Source organism: Eurosta solidaginis, chromosome 3 (assembly GCF_040869045.1).
Source record: "Eurosta solidaginis isolate ZX-2024a chromosome 3, ASM4086904v1, whole genome shotgun sequence".
Taxonomy (NCBI): domain Eukaryota; kingdom Metazoa; phylum Arthropoda; class Insecta; order Diptera; family Tephritidae; genus Eurosta; species Eurosta solidaginis.
Window position 1 is genome coordinate 236,165,585 of NC_090321.1, and position 21,820 is coordinate 236,187,404.

Genomic DNA, 21,820 nt, shown 5'->3' on the forward strand with positions numbered 1-21,820 from the left:
TCATCTCAAATGGATTACAAAAATCTCACAACATTTGCCTCTCCATTCTTGCCTGGCCATTTTCGTATGCGTTACTTTCCAACTATACAAATAATGCCGCGGCTATTGCTTCCATTATAATAGACAGCTATAATTTGTGTATGTTCGTTGGGTCCAGTTATATGCCAGAGCAAGCTGCCGGATAGAGGAAGGTGAAGTGAAAACGTAAACAATCCTTGCGGAAGGAATAAATAAATCTTCATAAAGTATTTTAGGCCAGCGCAATGAAATTAGCATCCATAAAATTCAGAAAATGTCAACTATATTCGTGCAGGAATCCGTTTTAACAAAACTTGGTGGCCACGGCAGGGAATTGGCCAAAAGAACGACAAAAACACACTTACAATTATGAAAGCACTTCACTCAAAAAAATACAACATTCCGGCAATATACTCTATTGCTTTTTTTTTGTACAAAATGGCGTGGATAATAAAATATAAACGTTTTTCAGTGTTTTTTAAAAATTTTCTTTAATTTATTTTGTTCCAATATTCACACATTCCGTACAAACAGCTGATTTCGAAAAATCATTTGCTCTTCCTCTTCTCGTTACGATTCCGTCGTAATGCAGAATACCCAACTTCGATTAAAGCGGAGCGTAGAACGGGAACGTAATCGAAATGCAGAATAGGGGTGAGTATGTATACATAAAACCAGTGCGCGGTTGCATTTTATCAGATTTGCCATAGTACAATTTTATTATCAGTTATTTGTATGCAATATTCAGCCCTATTCTGCATTTCGACTTGGATTGGAATTTTTTCGATTTGGCAATTTTGGTATTCTGTTTTCCAATCTCTTTCGATCCAACTTCGAAACGTTCGATTTTGTGTATTCTGCATTTCGATCGTTTTTCTAAGTTGCAAATTAGTTGGCGGAAAAATATTTTCTTTTTATTTTTTTATTAATTTATAACAGAATTTTAGCAAAAATGTAAGTAAAACATGTTGAGAAACGTAAAAGGCTTGATGATGATTGTTTTTTATGTTTCCAGGTCAAAAACAACATGTCGATGTCGAAGTCCTTGGACATATTTGCCCAGCAAAAGTATCTAACACATACTTGAAAGCATCCTTATTAAGTCGAAAGTTTTTTTTTAACCTAAATATAAAAATAAGTCATTAAACTTTACCACTTTTAAGTTAAATTTCTTACAATTCGTCACTCATCTCAAATGGATTACACAAATCTCGCAATATTTGCCTTTCCATTCTCGCCTGGCCATTTTCGTAGGCGTTGCTTTCCAACTCCACAAATAATGCCGCGGCTATTGCTTGCATTATAATGGACAGCTCTAATTTGTGTCTGTTCCTTGGGTTCAGTTATATGCCAAAGCAAGCTGCTGGAGTAGAGGAAGTTGAAGCGAAAACGTAAACAATCCTTGCGGAAAGAATAAATAAATCTTCATAAAGTATTTTAGGCCACTGCAATGAAATGAGCATCCATACAATTCAGAAAATGGCAACTATATTCGTGAAGGAATCCGTTTTAACAAAACCTGGTGGCCACGGCAGGGAATTGGACAAAAGAACGACAAAAACACACTAACAATTATGAAAGCTCGTCACTCAAAAAAATATAACACGGCGGCAATATATTCCATTCCTTTTCTTTGTACAAAATGTCTTGGATAATAAAATATTAACGTTTTTCAGTGTTTTTTACAAATTTTCTTTCATTTATTTTGTTCCAAAGTTCACACATTCCGCACAAACAGCTGATTTCGAAAAATCATTTGCTATTCCTCTTCTCGTTACGATTCCGTCGTAATGCAGAATAGCCAACTTCGATTTAAGCGGAGCGTAGAACGGGAACTTATTCGAAATGCAGAATAGGGGTGATTTTACTTTTGGCAACTCTGTTCGATCCTCATTGTGTCGTGATCACGGTCGTTAAAAAACGAGTAATGTTCGGCTGATGGTGGTCTGCAAACGCATTGCAAAGGAGTATTGTTAGAGTACTCCAACATGAAGAAAATGGAACACGTAATCCAACAATTTTTGCAGGGCAGTGAATGGAAGAAAGGTTTGTTTTTTGCTCGCGGTTAATAAATTGAAGTGCCATTAAATGCCCATTTGTGTTTCAAATCAGCTTTTTTTTAATGTGTATATAGAAAATAAGACTACATATTAATATTGATTTCTAAAACCAGTTAATGATAAAATCTGAGCAGCCAGTTAAGCAAACATTTTAAAATATGTAAATAATGCAATATACCAGTCGTCCACAAAAATCTTTGAAAAACGCTAATGAGCAAATGATTTAAATAATCGAATAGTGATTAAACAGGTGCTGCTGTTTACTATTGTGAACGTTTTGTTTTCAAATATTAGCAACTTGAATGAGTTCACAATGAAAGTGGCAATCTACTCGGTGCTAGTTTTGCTAAGCGAGTAGCGAGTTTGGGGCGTATACATACTCAAATGCCGATTTCGCTAGTTACGGACCATTAATTATTAGTGTTGCCATTACAAATTATTTCCATGGTGAGCCGGATTTGCGAACGTTGCATTCATTGTAAATTTTACCAAGTAGCGCAACTAACAGCTGATCGGTGAAAATTCGCACATTCACACGCACAGTTCTCGACTCAGTTTCAAAAAAAAAACTTTAGATTATTTAACTCAAATTTTAAAGTGAGATAATCATTATTATATTATATATTATATTATACAATATATAAGGCGTTTTTGTTGTTATTAAAACAATAGTTTTATTTATATTAAAGCTTTTATCATTTTTTTTTTAACTTTGAAAAACTCCGAACACCATTCCTTCATTATATGGCATTCGACTGCCTAGTCCACTGCCTTCCACTCTATTCGCAACATAACCTCTATTTAAGCTGCCAAACTATATATAAACAATGGTTGCATTGTTTTATATGACAGCTGAACCCAAGATATGGCCGCAGTTTTGGTAATATAAAGCAAGGCAAAAAGTTGAGATACTTTTAGCTTATGGCGCTGTCAAATCATCAAAGCGGAGCAACGCAACAAGAATTCTATGTGTATCCGTCCTTCAGTTCGAAAAAAATTGTTCACACAAATATTTTTTTAAGGGGTAGTTCATGATTTTATGCAAATGCAACATTGCATTTGCATACTGATGTACTATGCTTACACAATACATCCACAAAATATCAATCAATCAATCAATCAATGTAAGGCGCGATAACCTCCGAAGATATTTTAGGCCGAGCTTCTCTTCCAAGTTGCGCCCTGCTCCTTTTTAATTTTTCCTACAAATTGGCCGGACGGGACCTTTATGCCGACTCCAAACGGTATCTGCGAGGCAGATGAGTTTTCACTGAGAGCTTTTCATGGCAGAAATACACTCGGAGTGCTTGCCAAACACTGCCGAGGGGCGACCCCACTTAGAAAAATTGTCTTCTAGTTGAAAAACCTTATTTCTAAAATTTTGATGTTGCTTTGCCCGGGGTGTGAACCCAGAGCATTCGGTGTGGTAGGCGGAGCACGTTACCAGAACACCACGGTCATCGCATATCAGAAACTGTTAATCTCGAACAAAATGTGCAAAAATTTTTTTGTTGTTTTAGCGATAAGGACACTCCTTGAAGGTTTTGAGAAGTATTTTCGATATTGATGGTTCTTGGCCTGATGCAGATCCGGTACGTTCCGGTAACAAGCACCATTAAGGTACTGGCCCGACCATCTCGGGAACGACTTAGTATGGTCACATGAAACTTTCTAGGCCATCCCGCTCTCCCTATTTCCACGAGAAACTTGGGGTCGCCAGAGCCTAGGCTGTTAAAGAAGCAGGATTCGCTACCGGTAAATGAGGTGGACACTTGGCTTGGAGAAGCTATAAATTGTGCTGGCAACCCTTACAAGTGTTGCGCTACACAACCTCTTAATCAATTTGCTATTTTACTCGCCTCTTACGACAGGCACACCTGCCTCGGTTATGGTTTAAGCCCCCTCACCCGCTGGGGGTACAAGTTGTTCACGGTCCGTAGTTTATATTTGCTCTTGCAATATTTCCAAGGCCAAATCCACAAAACCCTGAATCGCCTTATTTTTTAATTTTTTCCAAAAACGCAAACCAAAATTTTCTTTAGCTCAAGATTAAGTAAATTTCGTGTTATCGTGTTATTATGAAACAATTTTTTTTTTTTCTTTATTATAATTTATTACATTTTACAAACTACTTATTCCAGCATTTTTTCAATATTTTTTAGTGAACATTAAGGCCGAGCCACAATAAACTTTTTCATAGAGATGCGTTCAAGGGATTCTTATGCATGCCAGTAACATCATCACAATCACGCAAGATATTGCGTTTGTAAATATCAAGGAACTTCAGACTTCGCAATTTAAACTTATTTTGCCTTGCCCATTCAAATACAAAATTTCGCGAAGCACTGTTATGAACATTCCCACTATACAATAAAAATACTTGCTTACATATTGTGTCCAATTAATTTATTAAATTGCAGTTTTTAGCTGAGAAAAATATTAGAAAAGTACCAACTAGTAGGAAAAATAATTTCACTTGCAAAGTGTGAAAGCACCCGCAAATGTCAAATTTTTTTTCATATGCTTTGCTTGCAACAAAAGTTGGAAGTTGGGTCCTTTTTCTCGTCAGATGGCCGTTCTTCATAAAACTACGCGCATCATGCAGAAAATTGCGTTAAACTCATCTACACGAAAAACTGCTCATTTGACGGGGCTTTGGGTGAAGGTCAAAAGAAGGTTGCATAAAACTTGTATAGCTAGGCGAAAGCATAAGGCAGTAATATCGTGTAACACTTTATTTGGAAATATCATAGGGTCAAACAAACCTTAGGGAGATTTCTCTCAGAATGAAGCGTACATCTATACGTAGTCGAGGTAATGCGTAATGAAAAAACTAATGAGTTGGCAAAGGACGGTAGATACGGCAGATACTGCATTTGTGCGGATATAGTTTTGGTCTCCAAACCGGTGTTGGACCCACCCAGGGTAATTTTTTATAAGCGCGGCCGAAAGCCGCCAATGCAGAAAGGTTTTCTGCGCAAAAATACTATAGATACTACACCCGGTTTCGGAGTTCCCCGGGTCTTTTTTTAGCTTTTTCGTAAATAACTTTTGAACGAGTTAAAATTTTTATTTTCCGCCTTCGGATTATTAATACTGATGTGAAGACGCGTCGTTTGACACCTCTCTCGATATTTTTGGTAGCGTATTAGCAGTGTCATGCTGTCGTAAAGAATTACCACCAACAAAGATAGCGCACCTTTTGATACATCTCTGAACATTTTAGGCAGGTATTGGCAGTTGACCCCCTTGATAAAAAGTGCTATTCAAGGCACAAATTATTTTTTTTATGATCAATGCTTTAATTATTTAACATACATGGTTACCCTAAAATGGCAGCATCGACTGCAATTGTGAATGCATTCACAATACTGATTCTGATGCATTGTGAATATGTAAAATGTGTATACGCCAATAACTCGTTACTCGTTGATAGTAGCTGCCATCTTAATTTTTCGCTTTCAGTGGGACTTGCTAATTTTTTTGCTATTCAATTAAATTCTGTATACTACCAATTTAATATGATGGAATCTTCAGATTTTATAAGTACCAGTATAACAAATAATAATGAAACCGAGCAAGAGCAACAAGATATAGTACCTGCTGAAAGAAATGGCAACAACAATAATGATACAGTGCACGGAAGTGTTGAAATAGAAAAGGAGAATTATAATGAAGAGGATAAGAATGGGGTGAAAAGATTTCGTTGGAAACGACTCGGTAATCCGTCTGGACCACAACCACGTCCACGGCATGGACATCGCGCAATCAACATAAAAGAATTAATGGTGGTATTTGGTGGTGGTAATGAGGGTATTGTAGATGAGTTGCATGTATATAATTCTATAACAAACCAGTGGTTTGTACCAGCCATGCGTGGCGAGGTGCCACCTGGTTGTGCGGCTTATGGTTTTGTGTGTGTTGGTACACGACTGTTTGTATTTGGCGGTATGATTGAATATGGAAAATATTCAAACGAATTATACGAACTGCAAGCAGCAAAATGGGAATGGCGCAAAATGCATCCGGATTTGCCGGATAATGGGCCAGCACCATGCCCACGCTTAGGTCATAGCTTTACTATGGCAGGTGAACGTATATATCTTTTCGGAGGATTAGCTAATGAATCTGATGATCCTAAAAATAATATACCAAAATATTTGAATGACTTGTATATACTAGAGACGCGTGGTGTACATTCACATAACGGAAAGTGGATCATACCTAAAACGTATGGAGAGAGTCCACCACCGCGTGAATCACATACAGGTGTAGCCTTTACAAGCAAAACTACAAATAAATTGAATTTATTAATATACGGCGGTATGAGTGGATGCCGTTTAGGTGATCTATGGCTTTTGGATATCGATTCTATGACATGGTCAAAACCGCGCACGCGCGGACATGCACCACTGCCACGCTCTTTACATAGCGCCACAATGATATGTAACAAAATGTATATATTTGGTGGGTGGGTACCATTAGTGATAAACGATTCCAAATCAACTACAGAGCGCGAGTGGAAATGTACCAATACACTTGCCGTATTAGATTTAGATACAATGACTTGGGAAAATGTAACAGTCGACACGGTTGATGAGGATGTGCCGAGAGCGCGCGCTGGGCATTGTGCGGTGGGTATACAAAGTCGTTTGTACGTATGGTCTGGACGTGATGGATATCGTAAAGCATGGAATAATCAAGTATGCTGCAAAGATCTGTGGTATTTGGATGTCACCAAACCACTGTATGCAGTTAAAGTTGGTTTAGTACGCGCATCGACAAATGCTCTCGAGTTATGTTGGACCGCAACTACTTTTGCAACGGCATATGAATTACAAATACAAAAAATAGAAACCGCAGCGGTCGCGACTAAAGTTGTAACACCACCTTCAACCAATCAAATGAACACAAATGCATTAGCTACATCAGGCGGAGTGCAACAACCAACCGCATTAATGACTGCTGCTACTCAACAGGCAACAACGAAACAACAAAAGATACAAAGTTCTGCACTTCCTACAGCAGCTGCTGCAACTTTACAACAACAGTCTGCTAACAAAACTAACTTAACACAAACACCACAGCAGCATCAATCGGCGCAACAAAGCACATATATTGGCCAACAACAGCCTTCTCAAGCTCAAACAAATATCAAAATTTTAACATCATCTGCAACGCCAACAGCGGCCAACACATCCGTAGCCACTGTGGGTGCAAGTGGCGTTTCTGGTGCTACATTGGTAACTGTATCGCAGCAACAGCCAACTGTTTCTTTGGTTAATAGTAATGTCACCATGCTACAAAAGTTCCGCCCTAATACCGTCATAAGTGGCGCAACTGTAGTATCTTCTTCCAATCAGCAAACCATTACCGGAACCAGCGGTTTACGTGTTGTTAACGCTGCAGGCATGCCTATAACAACAACAGCAAACACAAGTAATACTGTAAGGATAGTATCTGGAAATACCGGACAAACTTTACGTTTAGCTACTACACAATCAACAGCCAATCCAACCACAACTACAATATTAAAAACAGCACAAAATGCAGGAACTGCAGTGGGGCAATTAAAAACTGGCGCAAATGCAAATACCTCAATAGCTACTGCAACGACGATCGGTGGCAAACAATATATTATACAAAAACCGCTAACATTAGGCTCAAATGTACAATTCCAAATAGTAAAAACCAGCACTGGCGGTGTGGCGGTGCAGACAGTACCAAAAATTAATTTAAATTTGGTTAAAAACAGTGGTGGGGTCGCACAGAGCCAGTCGCAACAGACTGGAGTAGCTGGTGGGCAAATAATCACTGGCAATGTCACTTCACAATCACAGCAACAATTTATTACGGCAGTTAACGCTAACACTTCAAATGCTGGAAATAGTGGCGGTCAACAAAAATCACTTATTTCGGGCAATCTTGTCAAATTAGTCTCACCACATACCGTGGGTAGTGGAGGTAAATTAATAATGAAAAATTCCAATATCTTACAAATGGGAAAAGTTGGCACGAATATAGGTGGAAAACCTGCGTTTGTTATTACCAATAAGCAAGGTCAACAGCTAACAAACCAACAAATAATAATTGTAACCACTGGATCTAATTTACGTACAATTCCTGCCTCCAGCGTAATGACACAAGTTAGCTCTGGTGGAAGTATTGTGTCTATAGTTGGTTCAACTTCTACAACAGCAACAACAAGTGTACGAAATGTTGCGGGTGGTGCTGGTAGCTCACAAACAGGTGTTAAAATGATACGCAGCGTTACAAGTACAACCGGCCGTCCAATTACACTCACGCTACCATCAACAACACAAACACAATTGAATCAACAGCACCAACAAATAACAGGTAATCAACAAAAAATTAATTTACCTGTAGGAGCTCAACTACAACAAAAAACTATAACATTGGGTGGTAAAGCTGTCACCGTACAAATGGCTTCAAATCCCAATGTTACCAAAACTGTTACAATTGTTGGTTCAAGCGCTCAAGGTCAACCTGGACAGGCTATTGTTACTAGTAGCATTGCAGGCAACAATACTGGTGGTGGTAGTAAATTGGTTATGTTATCTGGTAATGCTACGTCTGATGGAGGTAATAAGAAAGGTTTCGTAAATATATTAAGCACAACCGGTACACAGAATGTTATTAGCGCGAGCGGTGCAAATACACTGCCACGTGCCATAACATTGACATCTAAAAATATGATGCAAACAACAGGAGGTGCATCAAATACGCTTGCCGGTATTGCTACACCAATGAATATTGATGGTACGACGAGTGAGGGCACTGTTTTACAAACAGATTCAAATATGAGTGTAGGTGATGCGATGGATGATATTATCGAACAATTAGATGGTACTGTAGACACCTATGGCATTCACAACAACGACAGCAGCTCGACGAACCAAGAAGCACGTTTGATGGAAATCGATGAAGATTTGGAAGAAGTTGAAAATAATGGTGTTTTTGAGCCACATATGAAAAAAGCAAAGCAAGATAATTCCACTTTCGATTTTTAAGCTAAATATGTAGGTTTCTGGTTTCAATTTCACGATCTAAGTATGTGCCATTGAGTGTACCAGGAGCTCGTAACTGTTGTAGCTTTAACATACCTTTGTATAGAAAAATGTCCTTAGAAGAGAAACTTTTGATCACTAATATATTTGAAAATAAATAAATGGTTAACCTAACCTAGTAAGCGGATCGCTCAACCGAAGGAAACATATTATGTAGCAATTCACTGCTCTTGAAATCTCAAACTCGTTTTATTCAAAAGTACAACATATATGAGAGTTGTAATATGTTCACATAGCGCATTGAGGAATTTTTGTTGTTAATACCTACTGTTGAATTCCAAAATTGTCCATAAACTCCATTTAAGGCGCAGTGTGAATGTAATATTACCGAAATTGAAACTAATTTGGATAATTTATTTTGTGTATGCTTTTGTTATATTAGGTTGGGCTATTAAAATACCCCCAAGTTCGTTTAGAATTTGTTTACCTATTTTTCAAAACTGTTTTTAAATGCCTTTCTTTAAATTATCTTGCAGCTTACATATTTTAATCTAAATGAATTGTTACAATATTCTAAACTCAGATGAGCGATTCGTTAAGTTTGTGCTAAGTGTATCGTCCAGAAATTCACATCCAACTTTTTTGTGGAGAGGTGCAAATATAGGTTCACCAATTATTTTTAAAAAACTTCCAAAAATAAAAAGATTTGCGATACCCGTAGTGGAGTTTTCGTGGTCAACTTATTTGAACTGAAAAATTTAAATAACTGTTTAAATAGGTTCCGAAGGATTCGATAAGTTTATTATTTTAAGATAAATGGCTTCAATCAAAAGAAGCAATTTTTGTTTTAACTTATACACCACTAAACTTATATAACTGTATTAGAGAGCGGGAGAAAATCGATTTTTTAGTTCGCAGCCGAATAGGCAAATGTTATTAACAGTCGATAACATTGTAAGTTACTGTATATCTCTATTAACTATAAAATTAACATTACATTAAATACACGAGTGCGTGGCTTTTTGCTTTTTTTCATTTTTGATCTAAGAACACCTTTGTGGTCGATTATGATCCACGTCGATGTAGAAGTCAAAGTTCGAACATTCTCTAATTTGTACTTAACCCTTACAACCTTATCCAAGGTGCTATACTTCACCACACGCCAACTTTTGTTTAATACATAGGTACTAAAAATTAAATATGTGAAATAGAGATGCCTGGTTATTATTATAAATTCATTATTTTTTATGTTGATATTAAAAAATGATATAAATAAATAATTATTAATGATGAGATCAGAACACTTAATATTGCGCTAACTATGGGTCAAGGGGGAGGGGTTATATGGATAAAGAACAATATGCGAGGTTTAAGCTGTAGTGTCATTCATAAATACATATATCAATAAATTTACTTTTCATGCTCGTTTTAACTTAAAATGAATAGTTATTAATTTGTTGGAATTAGCTACACCATCCAGCCCTGGCTTTATACTTGGATTATCTCCATGTACCGGAGTGTAGAACTATTAGGAATGTGTGTTCTGGCGGGTTTATTTTTAGGAAAGCTAATCTGTCCTGTCCCCTCGGCAGTGTCTGGCAAGCGCTCCGATTGTATTTCTGCCATGAAAAGCTCTCAGTGAAAACTCATCTGCCTTGCAGATGCCGTTCGGAGTCGGCATAAAACATGTAGGTCCCGTCCGGCCAATTTGTAGGGAAAAATCAAGAGGAGCACGACGTAAATTGGAAGAGAAGCTCGGCCTTAGATCTCTTCGGAGGTTATCGCGCCTTACATTTATTTATTTTAATCTGTCCGTGCTTACTGATGAGGTTTCCAAAATTACCTGGTCCGCCTACATAGGAGATATTGAAATATCCAATATTTCACAAATGCGTACCTATATCTAACACCTCTTCAGCAATTCCCACTTCTTCTTGGAGCTCTAAAGAACTCAAATATCTTAAAAACGAAAAACGCGTTATTTTAAGAGAACTATCGGATCAAGAAGTGACTATGTGGCATAATCTATTCTATGCCACAAGTACAACAGGCTGCAGAGAAGATGTTATGCGGATTACTTAAAAAAGATTAAGCATAAAATTTCCTCTAATCCAAGTGATATTTCCCAAAAAGTGGAAAGCGTCTTTTATAATACCACTTTACAAAAATGGGAGCAGATGATGTGTTTCAAATTACCGAGGAATAGCAAAGCTTAGTGCTATCCCCAAACTCTTGGAATCGATCGACACAAAGCAACTAGCTCATTGGATATCCTCAACCATTGACTTGTCTTAACATGATTTTTGCATGGGTTAATCTACCGTGACTAACTTGCTTGAGTTCACAACTCATGTGCTGAACGTATTTAAGGTTAACAGCGAAATTGATGTAACTTATACTGATTTTAGTAAAGCTTTCGATAAAGTTTCCCATTCACATCTTCTGTTCAAACTCGATCGTTTAGGCTTTCCACCTTTGTTTCTATGTTGGATATCTTCATACTTGATGGATAGAAAACAGAGTTACAAATTAAATGGTGTTAAACTGAAATGATAGCCCTTGGTCGGGAAAAATCCCGAGTCGCTCCGGTACATAGAACCGGCTGCCTTGGGAAGCGTCCCGCCCCTCATCGCCTAGTTCCAAGAGGAAATGGGAGTCGTCTGCTTAATATGTTTATGATACATTCCTATTTGTAGAAGGATTCCCCTCGGTTATATGCCCTTGATAATTGGGTTGCGAAAGCTGTGACCTATAAAGCTTTGTATTGCTCTTATGAACCCCTAGTTTGATAAATCAACAGAACTTGTAGCAGCTGTTGAGGGACAGTGCAACCAGGTGATCGGCCGAAAGTCATTCGGATGGTTGGATTGATTGAACGGTTGGGAAATTAACCTATAAACTTCATTAAATTGTACTAAATAGATGTTGATATTGACCCGAACATTCGTATTATAAACGATTACGAGTACCAACAAACATGAGTTTTAAGTTTACCTAAGCCTAATTGATAAATCTTCGAATTTTTTAGGTTTACCTTGCTAAGTCGCGTTTTCACCAAGACCAGAAAGTTACAACGCTTTATAAATTGCATTTAAAGCTATTTATTTTTTAAATACCAACGTAAAATAGAACACCATTCAATCCTCTTTTTTGAGCATCAAATGACCTTTGGGCTTGAGTTTACCCTTGACAACGCTCTCCTTGGCAGCCGCCTGTTCTGCTTGTATGCGGGCATAACGTTTCTTAGCAAAGTCCAATTCACCGCTTAGGTTTACAATCTTTACGGCAATTTCCTGTTGTTTTTGCAAACGCCGCTTTTGGTTTGACTACAAAAACATAATATCAACTTTTGAAGTCGCAAATTATTAAGAATTATTTTTACATACACCCAATGGCGTAGGTCGTCCATCTAAGAATGTGTAGTCAGGTAAATTGGTTAGCGGGCCAAATGCATTGGAATTCACTGGTAGCCCTTTTTGTTCACGCCACTTTTGATCGATTGAACGAACCGCAGTCGAGGATAGTTGGCGAGAACCTGTAAAGGAATGTAAATGTTATATCGTATGCATGCATGCATATATCGTACTGCATTTATTCTAATATACTTGCAACATTTTCTGCAATATTTATCAGCGCGTTTGATATCTTCAACATTTTACCTCAATTTCATAGTGTACCTATACAAGTGTGTTCACTACGCGATAAACGTCAAAACTACAAACAGCCTCGCTCACCTGATGGAAATCTCAGGTCTAGAGTCGCATTTTTGGTCTCAACAACAACATTTTTGACTACCAATCGTATCGACTTTTTCAATCATTCGGCGCACTCGGTAATGGTATCCATTTTGAATTCGCTGTCATTCCGAATCCAGCGAGTGGCTGTCAGAAAGCTTGACAGATACTTGTACACTATGCTCAATTTATAACCACAAAAATAAACAAAACAACATAACCTGTATGTCAAGTCCAGCTGGTTGTTATCATAATTCGAATAAAACTTGGCAGCACTGTTCTTATTGATTAAATTAAACAAAAACAGCGCCTTTTGCAAATCTTACTAGATTCCCGCAGAATACTCCAGAATTTATTTTGTTTGTATGGAAGGACAACGTTTGGAAATCAGATTAAAGCAGCCCAATCCTCTTTTCGAAAAGTGGCTTGAGAAATGGTTAGAAGATGCTGAGCGTCGCAATGCCAAATCCAAATACAAACTACGTGATGCACTGACCGCTCTACGTAGCTATCCCTTACCACTGGCTTCAGGACGCGAATGTGCTATACTACGAGGCTTCGGTAGCACACTATGCAACCTAATTGATGAAGAACTGCGATTGTATAGAGAAAAGCAACAAAACTCACCACCAGGGCCAACAATGCAAATCTTCGAAGCTGATGTAAAACAAATTGTGGAAACAGTAAAGAAGAGTAAAGGTGGAAACTCGCCACAGAAAAGCACACAAACAAAGTTGACTAAAAAGGAACAAAAAGCGTTAGTCGAAGAAGAGGAACGCCAACGTCAAGTTATTATGTGTCCGGAGAGTTTTCGTATCATTTTACTTGTGGACATACAAGAAACCAGTGGCAAAAATAAACGCACTTTAGACCAAACTCGTCAATATTTGGAAAGCTTAGAGGTGTTGTATGAGGTACGTCGCTTGACAATTGGTGATTTTCTTTGGATTGCACGCGATCAAGAAGGCAATGAACTCGTACTCCCCTTTATCGTGGAACGTAAACGTTTTGATGATTTAGCGTCAAGTATACGAGATGGTCGTTTCCATGAACAAAAACATCGATTGCGCCATTGTGGCTTAGAAAATGTAATTTACCTGATTGAAGATTATGGTGATAATGAGCATTTGGGTTTACCAATGGAGAATCTACAACAGGCAATCGTCAATACGCAAATACATTCGGGTTTCAATATAGCACATACTCAAAACAATTATCGTTCGATGAAATACCTACAATGCATGACCAAGACACTGATCCGCAACTTCCGCAAGAAAGTTTTGCTCAGTACATCCAAAGAAGATTTGCGTCCCTACCGCCACACAGCTGATATGATTGGTTTATTAAAATTTCGTGTTCTATATGAAGATTCGGCACGAGGCGCTCAGCTAACTGTTCGTGAAATATTTGTACAGCAACTACTACAACTGCACTCGCTGTCGCTGGAAAAAGCATTGGCTATTGTTGAATTGTATCCTACACCACGTCTACTTTTCGACGCCTATAATGCTTGTGCTGGTGGTGAGAAAGAAGCTCGTTTGCTGTTGAGTAATATACCATGTGGACCATTACAACGACCGTTGGGTGATAAATTAAGTCAAAGTATCTTTGATTTCTACAAAACTGAGTTTTAGTAGTAGTCCAAAATTATTGGGAATATTTTAAATTTCGTATAATAGTAGAAAATTATTTTTTTTACTTAACATTTATTTAAAAAAAAATGTAGGCAATTCACAAGATCTATTCGCCTTTGGGGTGTCCTTATCGCTAGAACAACAACAACAACAGTCAGTACAAATCCAGAGGAAATGTAAATGCAGACTAACTGCTCGAAGGCTCGGAGGTCGAGAACAGCGGTCGGCTGCTAATATGCAATACATTAAATGGCGTTACTTTGAAAAGTTAACCCTTTGCCGGGAATGATTCTGAGTCGCTCCGGTACAAAGACCTGGCCGCCTCGGAAGCGCACACCTTTCGATCAATTGGGTATATTGAGTCGAAATAATTTTATTAGGAACTTATGAACCAGATTTCTTCTAATAAGTTTAAGTCAATACAAAGCCCAATGCCAAAACTATAAGGTTTAAGCACTTTTATGATAAGAATTCATATCTGCTAAAGGTCCTTAATGGTACATTCTTTGTTTTTTATTTACACTGCATTCGCAAGGGTCGAATGGCAAGGTGCTTAAAAGAGCCCTTAAAAGCCAGGTTATCTTTATTTTATTCAAAGTCAATTTGTCGTTTCATTTCACTTGCTTCTCCGTTATTCACAGTAGCTTCGTTATTCAATTCCGTTATTTCCCGAAATATAAATTTTTTGGTTTATATTTGTGGCACCACGCCAGGCACAAAATCAGTAATATGTATTTCAGAATCCAATTAGCGGCGTGTAGCCATGTCTTTTTTTTACTATCTCGTTCGTTACGTTACGTATATAAAAAACGTTTGGTCTTTATTTGGCACCACGCCAGATTTAAATTTTCACTGATTCCTATTAGGAGTGCAAAAAACCTCCCCAACTGCAGGTCAGGGAAGCATTGCATCTCCCAACTCCGCCAAAACGCCAGCAAGGAGCACAGAAGACAACCTTTAGGCCTATTTTAATTTTCAGCTCAACCGAAAAAGTCAAAAATTATTGCAGTTGAACCGAGGATGACACTGTACGCCACACGGCCCAAAATACGAGAACGGAATGTGCTTAACGTTACATGACGTGTTTGCTATTGCAACAACAAAATGAACCTTTCGAAATCCCAAATTAACGTTAAGTTACTGCTTTTGAGTTATAAATGACCACTTACCGCTTACTGAACACAAAATCGATGTACATTAATATGTTATTCTCGTAACGATTTAATACGCGAAATGCAATCGGCAGCTTTCAAAGTAATCTTTCAAAAAAATACTTACAATTTAAAGAAAATACTAAACAGTTCAAATTAAGAAAACAACCTTCAAAAATTTTCAAAAACCCAGTGATGTCATTTGAGCCGTTTGGCAATAAATCGATGTTGTGCGATAAAAATGTTTGATCGTTAAAATGCGCGCCAAATACATGCCAAGCTAATAAAACCGCACTGCATTTGTTTAGCGCACGCAAACAACCGGCGTTTTTTGCCCGAACCGAAATAAGAATGCGTTGCGATAATGTAAAACATGTATGCAAGCGTCAAATCTAAATGTCACGCAGAACAAAAATTGGAAATCGAGTTAGGTTTTCACGCAGCAAATTCAATTTCTGTTGCTCTCATACAAGTTGTATGTGCATGAGACAATTTTGACAGAAAATGTCTTGCGTGCGTTTATATTAGGTGGCATGTTAAGCAAGGGATTGCGTTGGCGACCCGCCGCAACATTTTTTTTTCCTATTTTTTCAGCATTGCCGCTCCCTGTCACGCCGCGTAGTGCAGTGATTATACAAATCCGAAAAAAGACCCGCGGGTACCTCCGAAACCGGGGGTCGGATCCATAGTATTTTTGCGCAGAACACCTTTCTGCGTTGGCGGCCTTTGGCCGCGATTATAAAAATAACCCTGGGCTACGCCATGCCAAGTCCGGGTGTGTGGTATAACCGTGGCTACCGCCACGGTAATGCACAATTTTTTTTGGGGGTACAAACACAACAACAACCACATGGAAATCGCCAAATTCAAATGCAAATATCTCCGTACAGAGATACAATTTTTCTTTTCCGCCATCGGATTATTGTTCTCGAGATTAATACGCGTCGTTTGGCACCTCTCTCGATATTTTTGGTAGCGTATTAGCAGTCGACCCCTCAACTAGACTATTACCTTTTTTATAAGCACGGCCAAAGGCCGCCAATGCAGAAAGGTGTTCTGCATAAAAATACTATGGATACCACCCCCGGTTTCAGAGGTACCCACGGGTCTTTTTCGGTTTTTCGTTAATATCTTTTGAAAGAGTTAAAATATTTATTCTCCGCCTTCGGATTATTAATACTGATGTCAAGACGCGTCGTTTGATACATCTCTCGATATTTTTGGACGCATGTTAGCAGTGTCATGCTGTCGTAAATAATTACCAGAGTACCTAAAAAAAATATTTTGTCTACTGTTGATATTTTCCGGATATAATGAAAACCATTCGACTTGATCGGCTCAAAATCTCCTTTTAAAAATCCGATCACCCCTTTACAAAATCGACTATTGGGGATCAATTCCCTAACTGTGAAAAACTGAAAAATGTAAACTCATTGAAAACTCATTTGTATACACAATTTACACTTTTCATGCGGTTCTTCAAACTCAAGTTTGAAGAACATATAAACTACACAGTCCAGAAAGTTGCGAAAAAAATTGGGGTTATGCAGAGAACATCCAAATATATTCAAAAAAAGTACAAAATAATTATATATAAGTCCATTATAGAAACGCACTTTGTAAACTGTCCATCTATTCTATTCATTGTGTCAGACAAAGAAATAGATAAACTTCAAAAGATGCAGAACAGATGTATGAGCTTTATTCTTAAAAAACCTAGAGATACTCGTACGGCTGATATGCTGAGAAGTTTGAACTGGTTAAGTGTCAAGCAAAAGATTTTTTTTCACGCTATGAAGTTTATATTTAATATTAAAAGTGAAAATGTACCTGAATATCTAAGTAAAAACGTAGTATTAGTTAAGCAAACACATAACATTAATACAAGGAATAAACATAATTTCAAACTGTCTTTATTCAGAACTGAAATAGATCAGCAAAATATTTTTTATAAAGGTCTAAAAAGTTTCAATGAACTGTCTATAGTTATAAAAAGTTGTAATGAAATCGTAGCTTTTAAAGCAAAACTTTATGAATATTGTCAAACTTTAGCAATAAGATAGTAAATTGTAATATAATTTAATTTATGAATTAGGCTTTTTTGCCGTAATAAATAAATGAAATGAAAATTATTGTGCACATTGTTTTGCTGAATGAGTGCTGAATGTAAAAGCCGTATGTCAGTGAGAATATATTCAACAAACGCCATGAAAACAAAAATGGCATTCTGCAACAGTGCGTATGAGTTTTGAATCTCATAAAAGTGTACACTGGCTGCAAAGAAAAATCACGAAGTTTTTATTAGTGAGTTTTTTTGTTCACAGTTTTGCTTTACAGAATCGGAATTTCAAGGTTTACACAATTTCTAGTGTACACTTTAAAACTCACAGTTAGCGAATAGGGTCCCTGTATTGGTTTTAAAAGTGGCATCACTGAGTTCACTTCAAACGTAAAATGTTTGTTGGGCTACAAGTAAATTTTATAGTCACATCACTGGGAACAAAATGTCAAACTGACACCAATTAATTTACACGTCCCTGAACTTTTTCACTATTACAGGAGATAAAATATAATTAAATTGATTTTAATTCAATAGCTAAATATTTTTAAGCTAAATTTTTACGTAAAATGTCAACAAAAACAAGCACAATTGAACGCAATAGCAGTGGCAGCGCAAAAGCAGTAAATCTTTCAGAAATTTGCTCCCGTGCAGTAACAGCGAATTCAGAATGGCCCGACAAGGTGAGAATATGTTTGAGAAAACAAGGTGTAGAGGGTGGTTGGAGTATTTCAGCTGCTGCAGCATTTACTGCTTTTGAAGTGTACATTAACAAGCTTTTTGTTGAATGGCTGTCGCTAACCGAAAACAATTCAACTTGAATGATTCGTCCTGAATTTGTGATTTAATATAAAATGATTTTCTCTTAAAAAAATATATTTTTGTTCTAGGATGAATTTTTGGACGTTATTTACTGGGCAAGACAAGTTTTTGGTATCCTGCTGGGAGTTGTATGGGGTATTGTACCATTAAAAGGATTCTTAGGGCTTGTACTGTGAGTAGTTATGGTTGCAAATAATACTGGAATGTAACTTAAGTATCCATTTTTTAAATTTGTATACACTAGATTCGCCGGCATTAGTTGTGGCATTGTCTACATTTACGCCATCAACTTCCAAGGTATTGATGAGGAGGCCTACGGTGGCGCTTGGGAGCTAGTGAAGGAAGGTTTTATGACATCATTTGCTGGCTTTCTTGTGACGTGGATTATTTTCTATACTGGCCTACATTATGATACTATTATGGCAGAGAAAGAATTGTAATAGAATAGTTACAAATAAGCACTAAGTAATTTGTACAATAACTTAAAGCAACAAGAAACAAATCAACATGTGATGCTACCATTTTCAAATATATCTTCCCTGTTTGATACGGATATGTTTCAAATAGCTCCAATATCAATATGTTACAAAGAAAGAATCCACCCTGTCGGAAAATCAACCAAACAAGATAACGCATTTGTTCCTGAGTAAATTATTATCTATCGATACAAGAGATTTTTAGTAATTAGTAAAATTACTAAGCATAACATATACATATATGTAAATTATATTAAATAGTGAATTTCCGTTTACTAATTACTTAAAACGTGCTTGCATTTTTTCGCAATTTATTATTGTAGAACATAAGAATTGACAGCTAAAACGTGTACCCACTACCCAAACGAACTGTTAAAACTTGTTTCTATGAAAAAATTAGACTTACAATTAAATAATCGTTTACGTGTAGTTAACAGACGTTTAATTCTTAAAATGAGTTTTATTTTTCGTTTTGAATTCAGTTGTTTAATACAAATAATAGCTAATCAGAAAACTTTGTTACTCGAAATTTCATCATAATGAACTAATCTAGCTAGAGATTAATAATCCATAGCTTCTATACCACCGCCAGACGCATTCCCATTTTGCTGCGTCATACCATTTTTACTTAATTGGAGCTCAAAGTTATCTGGCAATTGTCCACTCTGTAATATGCGCGACAGCCTCTCTACCTCCTGCAGCGAATTAGCTCTTTTTATCGCATCTCGTATGCGTTGCAGGTCTTCTGGATTAGCCAACCGTGTTGAGTTGCTCGCACCACCTTTTGCACCCGCTTCCGCTGCAGCAGCCGTTGCATTCATTTTTGACTTTTTCGCTATTTCTTTTAACATATCTTTACCTGATTTTGTGCGGAAGTATTCTTGCGCCTCAATGCGATCCTTTCTCTTTATCTTTCTAAAGTCGAGTAAACGTAAGTGTGGAAATTTGAAAGCCATGTATTCACGATAGTAGGGTTTTGTTGATACGGGATTGACAAGTAAAGACAGTGTCTCTAGGTGAGGTAGTAATGCAAGTGGCTCTAAATCACTCAAATCTTGTAGATTGTTTCCAGTTAAAATTATTGAGCTTAAATTTGGTACGGTTTCATGCAGACCATCACCAATGCGCAGGATACGATTGTTGTTAAGTAAAACACATTTGAGACGCGGCAAATACGGTACACCATCCAATTTGCGTAGATCATTATCGGAAAGGTCTATTGTATCAAATTGATCTAGTGTGGCACCCAAATTCTCTATTTGCGGTATTTTATAGCCGCGTAAATCTAATTCACGTTCCCGGCACGGATTTATATACTGCATCGATTGATTGATGAGCTCTGGCGTTAATTTCACCATTCTGTTGAGATGTGTTTTGTATTTTGAGGCAGTATTACTTATTACGACTCAACGTAATTGGTTAATTTCACTTTTTCTGATATAAATTAAATATTTTTATAAAAATTGTTGAAAATGTATAAATTGCAATGAGGACAAGCGCTAGAAATCGCTACAAACGTTTTTGACATGTAAGTTGACAATCGAATTGTCAAAAAAAAAAGTGCTGCCTAGTTAGAGACTGCATGGTTGCATATATTGCAAAAAGTTTTTTATGTATGATGCGGGTATTTTTTTGGAGAATGGCAGAACGAACGACACTAGCGACATCTGACATGAGAAAGTAGCCAATTTCGACATTTTCCTTGCCTAAGAGTGCCCTCACATGTTGCATGTTAAGTTATTTTCCCAACTGTTGGTACTTTTCTAACAGTATTCACAGTTAAAAACTGCAAGCTGACAAATGAATAGAACACAAAATATTGTAACGAATTTTCTACAAATCCTCTTATTTGCCCTTTTGCTAGGTTCGTATCGCTGAACTGGTGAATAAATAACTCCAATATTGAATAATGGAAAAATGGCCTTTATTAAAATACTTCACAATAACACTCAAACTGTGCAACGAATAGCTTAACAACCAAACAGATAGCTTAAAGGAAACTGACTTTCAAAATAATACTGCTATTGCTCGCTAGATATCGTCTTAGTCGTAACTGCTTGACAACTCAAATCAAACTGAATTACAGCGCCTCTACATCTGTCGCCTTTTATACTCCTTGATTTTAACATTCGCATCTTCTAGTCGCTTACAGAATCTACTAGTCCAGCAGCTCTCAAACTTCTCAGCTGTAACTACAATTGCACAATTTTGTAGTTTTTCTCATTGCATACTTATAGGAGTATCTCAGATATATGCATGTATTTGTGCATTGACTCTCCGCTGCTCGTATACGTACATGGTACATACATGTAGACGCAGTTATTGTTTCGTTTATGTAGATACATGATGATTGAGTTATTGATGTGCATTCACGTCACTGCTTAGCATCGCTTAGAGCTGGCAGCACTCCTTAGTTTTGCTAATATTCGTAACATGCCCTCCACCTAAGTCTGATCGTCCCAACCAGACAAATCTCTCGATCTAAACGTTGCTAGCAACGCCAAATGTACCACTCTTCTACTCCGTGGTTTCTCAATGCTTTGTATGCGGTAGATGGTATCACTGATCTTCTTCACAACCTTGTACGGGCCTCCCCAACTGCACCGAAATTTGGATGGAACACCTTTCCGCCGGTGAGGGTTGTATAACAGTACCAAATCTCCCTCCCGGAAACCTTCCGAATTATTTTCCTTGCCGTACCTGTGTTTCATCTTACTACTCATTATCCTGGATCGTTCCCTCGCACTCTGTTGCTCGGCCAATGAAGAACTACTTCGAAGAGCTTGCGCTGGACGGATTTGCTTTGCATAATCAGTATCGCTCCGACGCTTCACAACA

At 37.4% G+C, this 21,820-nt stretch overlaps 5 protein-coding genes across 5 annotated transcripts; 3 read left to right on the forward strand and 2 right to left on the reverse strand.

Moving 5' to 3' along the window:
- The first annotated feature begins 5,496 nt into the window (after positions 1-5,496).
- On the forward strand, positions 5,497-10,409 carry LOC137245249 (host cell factor-like). The gene has a single exon (XM_067775593.1). It carries the CDS (start codon positions 5,600-5,602, stop codon positions 9,107-9,109), a length of 3,510 nt encoding a protein of 1,169 aa, XP_067631694.1. The 5' UTR covers positions 5,497-5,599; the 3' UTR covers positions 9,110-10,409.
- Positions 10,410-12,191: 1,782 nt separating this feature from the next.
- mRpL52 (mitochondrial ribosomal protein L52) lies at positions 12,192-12,861 on the reverse strand. Its single transcript, XM_067778090.1, has 3 exons — positions 12,712-12,861; positions 12,493-12,641; positions 12,192-12,432 (listed from the first exon to the last, which is right to left on the reverse strand). The coding sequence occupies exons 1-3, from the start codon at positions 12,758-12,760 to the stop codon at positions 12,244-12,246; spliced, it is 387 nt and encodes a 128-aa protein (XP_067634191.1). The 5' UTR covers positions 12,761-12,861; the 3' UTR covers positions 12,192-12,243.
- A 200-nt stretch (positions 12,862-13,061) lies between these two features.
- mus81 (mus81 structure-specific endonuclease subunit) lies at positions 13,062-15,006 on the forward strand. The gene has a single exon (XM_067778091.1). It carries the CDS (start codon positions 13,206-13,208, stop codon positions 14,472-14,474), a length of 1,269 nt encoding a protein of 422 aa, XP_067634192.1. The 5' UTR covers positions 13,062-13,205; the 3' UTR covers positions 14,475-15,006.
- A 3,118-nt stretch (positions 15,007-18,124) lies between these two features.
- LOC137247028 (GEL complex subunit OPTI) lies at positions 18,125-19,436 on the forward strand. The gene is made up of 3 exons (XM_067778093.1): positions 18,125-18,367; positions 18,575-18,678; positions 18,751-19,436. The coding sequence occupies exons 1-3, from the start codon at positions 18,254-18,256 to the stop codon at positions 18,944-18,946; spliced, it is 414 nt and encodes a 137-aa protein (XP_067634194.1). The 5' UTR covers positions 18,125-18,253; the 3' UTR covers positions 18,947-19,436.
- Positions 19,437-19,440: 4 nt separating this feature from the next.
- Positions 19,441-20,500, reverse strand: U2A (small nuclear ribonucleoprotein polypeptide A'-like U2A). The gene has a single exon (XM_067778092.1). The coding sequence runs from the start codon at positions 20,338-20,340 to the stop codon at positions 19,543-19,545; it is 798 nt and encodes a 265-aa protein (XP_067634193.1). The 5' UTR covers positions 20,341-20,500; the 3' UTR covers positions 19,441-19,542.
- Between the last annotated feature and the right edge of the window lie 1,320 nt (positions 20,501-21,820).